Source organism: Mustela nigripes, chromosome 15 (genome assembly GCF_022355385.1).
Source record: "Mustela nigripes isolate SB6536 chromosome 15, MUSNIG.SB6536, whole genome shotgun sequence".
In the NCBI taxonomy this organism is placed as follows: domain Eukaryota; kingdom Metazoa; phylum Chordata; class Mammalia; order Carnivora; family Mustelidae; genus Mustela; species Mustela nigripes.
Window position 1 is genome coordinate 57,366,185 of NC_081571.1, and position 5,826 is coordinate 57,372,010.

Here is a 5,826-nt window from a genome sequence, read left to right on the forward strand (position 1 = left end):
TTTTAAACATGCAAAACAGAGGAAAGCCAACAGTCTGTAAAAGGAAAGAACAGGAACAATGATCTCAGGATTAATACACCCGAGTCAAGTGCTCAGTTATTTTCCTCCCAATTACCAGAATTATCTCTAGGGGGGAAAAAAATCCCTGAATCTCCCCTTTAAAGAGCCTTGTAGGTAAGTGAAACTATTTCATTGAAATGCTAGTCTTGACATGAAATTTGGGTTTTTTCACTTCAAAAACAAAACAAAAAAAAACCAAAAACAAAGAAAAGGTAAAATAAGACAAAACAGTTCAGTTTAATTTCAAACGTTAATATATTTTCTATTTTATATTGAACATATGCATCTGTAACCCCTCTTTTGCAGCAACTAGCACATCCTCATAAAAGGGGCAAAATTTGTAAGATGCCTCTTAAAATAAATATTCTTTTTTATAAAATAATAAAACTTCAAATAAATATTCTTTACACTAAACAATATGTTGAAAAAATTAGAAAATAAAGGTTGAATTTTACTGTAACTGTACAATATACATGAAGTCCAAAGGGAAATCAGAGTCTTACAATAAAGGCTTTCTGTAAGGCAAAATACAATCTAAAAACATACTGATTGATTCACATTCTTCCGAATGTACAACATATTAGTATAATATTTTGTGACTGTGCCATATAGTATAGCACAACTTGTTTTTCACAGTTGCAAATATTACTGTATATACAAAAATATAGCACATTATCTCTGGAGAAAACAATGGAAAAAAAGTCATTGGCTAATTTACAAATTTTGCAAGTACTATTCACAAACAAAAACTTTACCTAGGAGTGTCTGTTGCTTTTAGCTTATGCAACACGTGGGTCCCCAAGTTCCTTATCCCAAACTCTTGAGCTCCATTAGCTAAGTTCTAACAAGCGTATCAGTTAAAATGGCACATGGACAAAAAGCATTTCACTGCAAACAGCGAAGGATATCCCAACCCTCTATTAACAGTGCCAAGATTATAACTATTTAGTTGGTTGCATATGTGTTAAAAAAAAAAAAAAAAAAAAAAAAAAAAGGAACAATCCTTATTACTGTCATATTCCTGATTCATGGTGCTATGTTGGTTTTTCAAAGTTCCTGGGTGGGACAGTGGGAACTTTGCAGCACACTGTGTTTGAGTTTTTACAGCGGCATCCAGGCCTGTTAACCCGGTCATAACACCCCTGGCACAATTTAAGGCAACCCTTGGCTGGAAGATAACACCATAAACAAGGCAAAAAGAGGGACATGACGCCCATGGCAGACCACCGTGTACAACAGTGAGACTGGCTGCAAGAACACGGGTTGTCGGCACAGTTGTCCTCGTCATCATTAGAACAGTGATAGAAGAGACCTTTCACACAGCACACACAAGTCCCATAGTCAATCACGTTTTGGGCTGAGCAAAGGCACTGCTTGTCGCAGATCCAGTCTGATGGCAGCGGCCTAGGGTAGGTGCACTCCTTGCACTTGCACTTGCCACAGTCCTCACACCTGTAGGCATGCAGGCCCGAATCTTCCTTGCTCAGGGACTTAAGCTCACCTGGCTTGAGCTCGGATTTGGGCTGCACACGGATTATCCCATCAGCAACAGGCCCCGAGGAGAAAGATGGTCCTAACAGTCTCTGTTCAGAGGAACTGCTGCTGTTACTTGTCCTTGTACTGCTCCGAGACCCCGAGCTGACTGTGCTGATGGACCTGGACAGAGGGGCTCGTGCAGAAGCATGGACCTGTGGTTGCTGGAGCCTGGGAGGCTGGCGGTGCTCGGGCAGACCGTGGAGCCTCTCCTGTTTGTGCTGAGCAGAGGGGCGAGGAGCAGGCTTGAGCCCAGGTCGTGGGACCACAGTAGGCCCCTCTGTGTACTCATTGGTGTTTCGGATGGCTCTGATCTGATCCAGAGACAACACGTGTACCTGCTGGGTGAGGGCATCTCTGGGGTCGGGCTCCCCACGCTGCCGGCCAATGTCACGCGACGCCCGCAGCAAGGACTGGGACCCGCTGCCGCTCTGAGCTCTGGCCTCCATCAGGTCTGGGAAGTGTGGTCACTCCAGCGGGCTTAGAACACATCTGAATTCCTGCAGAAACCAAGAGGAAAGAGCTGGTTTACACTCCAGGATACTTCCCACTCTCCGCCCACCTGAATCAACTCTTGGCTTTCCACTCTCCCAGAGGAACAGGATTTGAAAGGGAGTGGCCACGGAGGGAATTACAATAGCCATACATGATCATCACTGCCATACCAGAAAGTAAAAATTATGACCGGGTAACTGACAGTTCTTTAACCTTGCGATGTGTAGTTAACGCAAAGCTGATCTTTGTTTCAATCACGTAAGAATTGGTTCTCTATTCAAATAAACATAAAACTGCAAGGTTCAGGTTCACGGTAAAGACTGCAAGAAAATAACCTTAGAACACAACACTGCTGCCACCAGATGCAAAAGTTGAATACTTTTTCAAAATCTGAGATGGGTTTAACTTTGTCGTGGTCACTTTTGCCTTAAACATCAAAAAATGCAGCCTAGAAATTCTTGGTTCTTACTCTGCTTTTTTACATCATACACCTCTAATTATAATTTAGCAAGTATCCTGCAACTTTTTAGAATACCGTAGAATGAATGTGACTTGCAAAAAAGCAAATACATGCCCCCCCCCCCCGAAGTTATAAGTTTCACAACAGTCATGCATTATTAACTATATAGTAGCAAAAGTTATAAACTAAAAACAAATCCATTCCAACCCTGTTAAGGTGCCAGGAAAATGAGAACCAGCAAAAAGAAGACAGGAACTTATTTTCAACTTCTCAACAACTTGTGGATCAAACATTTTACAATCGATAGCCTGAGAAAGCATCTTTAATTCTGTACCTAAGACTGTTCTCCCTGTTTTAGAAATCAGTTATGTCCAAAAATCTTAACTGCTTTGCCTGTTTCCCAAAACTTAATAGTTTACAACCTAAACTGACTGGGGATAACAGGAAGTGTTTCAAAGATTCGTGTCACGTCTCCAATCTCTCATTCTGACATGTAATCGCTTAAGCTGCAATCTCTCTATAAATGTCCAAACTATCACCCCCCTTTGCTAAGTCTACAATGAACAAAAACGGGCCCCCGATTTTTATGAGAGACACAGGCAGGTGACACACGCCTCCCAATTCGGACCAAGGCAGAGCTGGAAACCGGATCTCACTTCCAACAGCAAGGAAGACAAGACCACGTAGATCTTTGCTTTCACTCCGTTTAGCGGCTCTATCTGCATCCCAACACCGTCCCCAGCAGGTGGGACACAGTCGGATCCCCAGGGGGCCTTTTTTCCCGGGAAACTGACCCAGCCCAGGGGCCAAGCTGCCCTCACCCCGCACACAATCCTAAGACTGACTGGAAGGCGCGGAGCGGGGGTGGGGGTGGGGGGGACGCCTCGGTAGGGGACGTGCCTTGAAACGCTAGAGCACACTTCCCCCTCTCTACCTCCCGGCTAAAATATATCCCATCCCAGAGAACTGCTTGCCAGCTCCCGAAGGGAACCACTCCACCCCCAGGCAGAGGTCACGCAGCCCACCGCAGGGCGTTCTGGCAAAGGCCCTCGAATGTCGGGCACAGGTTTCAAGCCCTGACGCCAAAAGCCATGTCTCAGATACACTGCCGGGACAGAGGTCGAACCCACGCACACTGTGCGACTCCACCATGCACTGTCCGAAGGCGCACTGCCTGCAATCTGCACACCCCATCTGAGTGGAGAGAAAAAGTGAAAGAAAAATTGCTTTTTTAAAAGAAAGAGCAATTCCCAGAGCCCCACTGCACAAGCCAGGCGTGCAGCACGCAGATCCCTGCGCTGGAAACTTTCCGCGAAGATTTGCTTGCCTTGGAAAGTAGCATCTTTGGGAGGTAGGAGATTTTTTTTTTTTTTTAAACAAAAATGATTATTGCCCGTTCCTAGCCTCCTTTGCAGCTCCCGCCGCCCACCCCCCCACGCTCCCCCATTCCCCACCCGGAAAGTGGTTAGAAACCTCCATTAATAACAGTGTGTGATCAGACTAAGGATTAAGGGAAAAGGACTTCAGCACAAGGGTGGGGCAAACACAGAAACCGCTTTGTAAAAACGCACAAGATTCCGAATTCAAGGCAGCAGCAGAAGCAGGAAAAAGTAGATAAGTAGATCAGGCCATCAAAGGATATTAAAAAAAAAAAAAAAACAAACCAAAACAACAACACCTAGCCTCTTTTGCCACCTATTTTCAGGTAATGGAAAACGATCGCGACCGCTTGATGACTTTCTTCCTGTGGTAGGTCAGCCCAATCCTCCAAAAATAAAAAAAGCGTGACCCAAGCCGACCACAGAGAACGGAAAAAAGAGAGAGCTGCACTTCCGAACCGCAGACCCGGCGCCCGGCAGGGCGACGCTTCCACCCGCACCGGCTCCCCTCTGTAGCCGGCACCCTGCCCATTTTTCACCCGCGGGGTTTCGCAGCCCCCGTGAGGCGAGCGACCCGCGCGCCCTCAGTCCCGCCGGCGCCCCTGCCTCGGGACGGTCTCACCCGGGACTTGCCTTCCCTGGAGAAGAACAGGTTAGAAATGCGGGCGCCTACGACGGGGACCTGGAAAACACAAAGTGTTTCCCCCTCCCTCTCCCGCTCTCTGCGCCGACTTCGCGGCCAAGGCAGGGCCAGCAGCCGACCCGCGACGAGCAGTCCGCCACCCCAACCCCCCAGAGCGCGGGCGCGTGGGGTCCTGGGGCTGGGGACGACACCGCGCCCGGCGCGCACTGCAGCCCCCGCCGAGGCAGGCCGAGCTCGGATCAAGGGCAGCTCCGCAGGCAGCTCCCTGGATCCCCGCGGGGAACCTGCGGGGTTAGAGAAAGGGAGGCCTGAGGAGAGACAGAGCCCACTCCTGGTCCGGCTGCACCTACTCCATGTTGCCCACAACGCGCCGGCAAAGGCGCCAGGAGGGGAAGAGCCAAACGTGCCTCACCGTGATCGCGGCTTTGCACCAACCCCTCTCCCTTGGATTCTCGTCTTCCTGCGATGTGCAAATAAAATCCAGCCCCGATGCAAACTTTTCGCCCCTTCTTTCCAAACTCTGCTTCAGTCCAAGTTCCGAGCAATCGGCGGGAGGGAAAAAAAAAAAAGGAGGAAAATCCGGAGCCAAGTCCCCAGCCGATGAACACTCCGGGGTTCGGGGCTGGGGGCGACCCCCCTTCCAGAAACGCACGCGGAGTATTTCCTTTTTCTCAATGAACTGGAGGCCGAAGCGCCAACGGCTAGTCTCTTTTCCTGGCAGATGAGCGAAGGAGAAAAAGAAAACCGCCTTAGAGAAAACCTAAAGCCAGATGGCCAAGCCGTGCGGCCGCGGCCGCGTCGCCGCGGAGGCGGCGCGGGGGCGCGGGCCGGGCCGGGCGGGCGCGGGGGCCTGGGCGCTGCGCGCTCCGCCGGCCCCTGTCCTCCGCTCGCGCTGCGCCGCGCGGCTCTCAGCGGTGCAGACTGGGCGTTGTGGAGGCGCGGCGGCGAGGCCGAGGCGGGGGCGGTGGGTGCGGAGGAGGAGGTGAAGGAGGAGGAGGAGGAGGAGGGTCTGGGGCCCGGCCGGGGGGGCTCGCCGTTGGCCTGCGCCCTCGCCTTTCCGGAGGCAGGGAGCTCTGCGGCGGCCGCGGCAGCAGTAAATGGCGTCATGTGGATCCGAGGCGGAACAGAGCAGTTGTTGTCCCAGAGGATATATCGCATCCGGTCCCAGCTCATTGGCTCCGCGGGGCTACATTCACTCACACTTCAGCGCCCGCCAGCGCTCCGAGCCGCAGGAGGCATTCAAAAGGGCAACCGCG

The 5,826-nt window shown here is 50.5% G+C and overlaps 1 protein-coding gene across 1 annotated transcript; it reads right to left on the minus strand.

Annotated features, from left to right (window-relative positions):
• Positions 1-273: 273 nt before the first annotated feature.
• SPRY2 (sprouty RTK signaling antagonist 2) lies at positions 274-5,394 on the minus strand. The gene is made up of 2 exons (XM_059377642.1): positions 4,983-5,394; positions 274-2,093 (listed from the first exon to the last, which is right to left on the minus strand). The coding sequence occupies exon 2, from the start codon at positions 2,040-2,042 to the stop codon at positions 1,095-1,097; it is 948 nt and encodes a 315-aa protein (XP_059233625.1). The 5' UTR covers positions 2,043-2,093; positions 4,983-5,394; the 3' UTR covers positions 274-1,094.
• Positions 5,395-5,826: the final 432 nt, after the last annotated feature.

Bases quoted from the DNA above. Each gene is read 5' to 3' on its own strand.
- SPRY2 (XM_059377642.1), bottom strand. From the start codon at position 2,042: ATGGAGGCCAGAGCTCAGAGCGGCAGCGGGTCCCAGTCCTTGCTGCGG.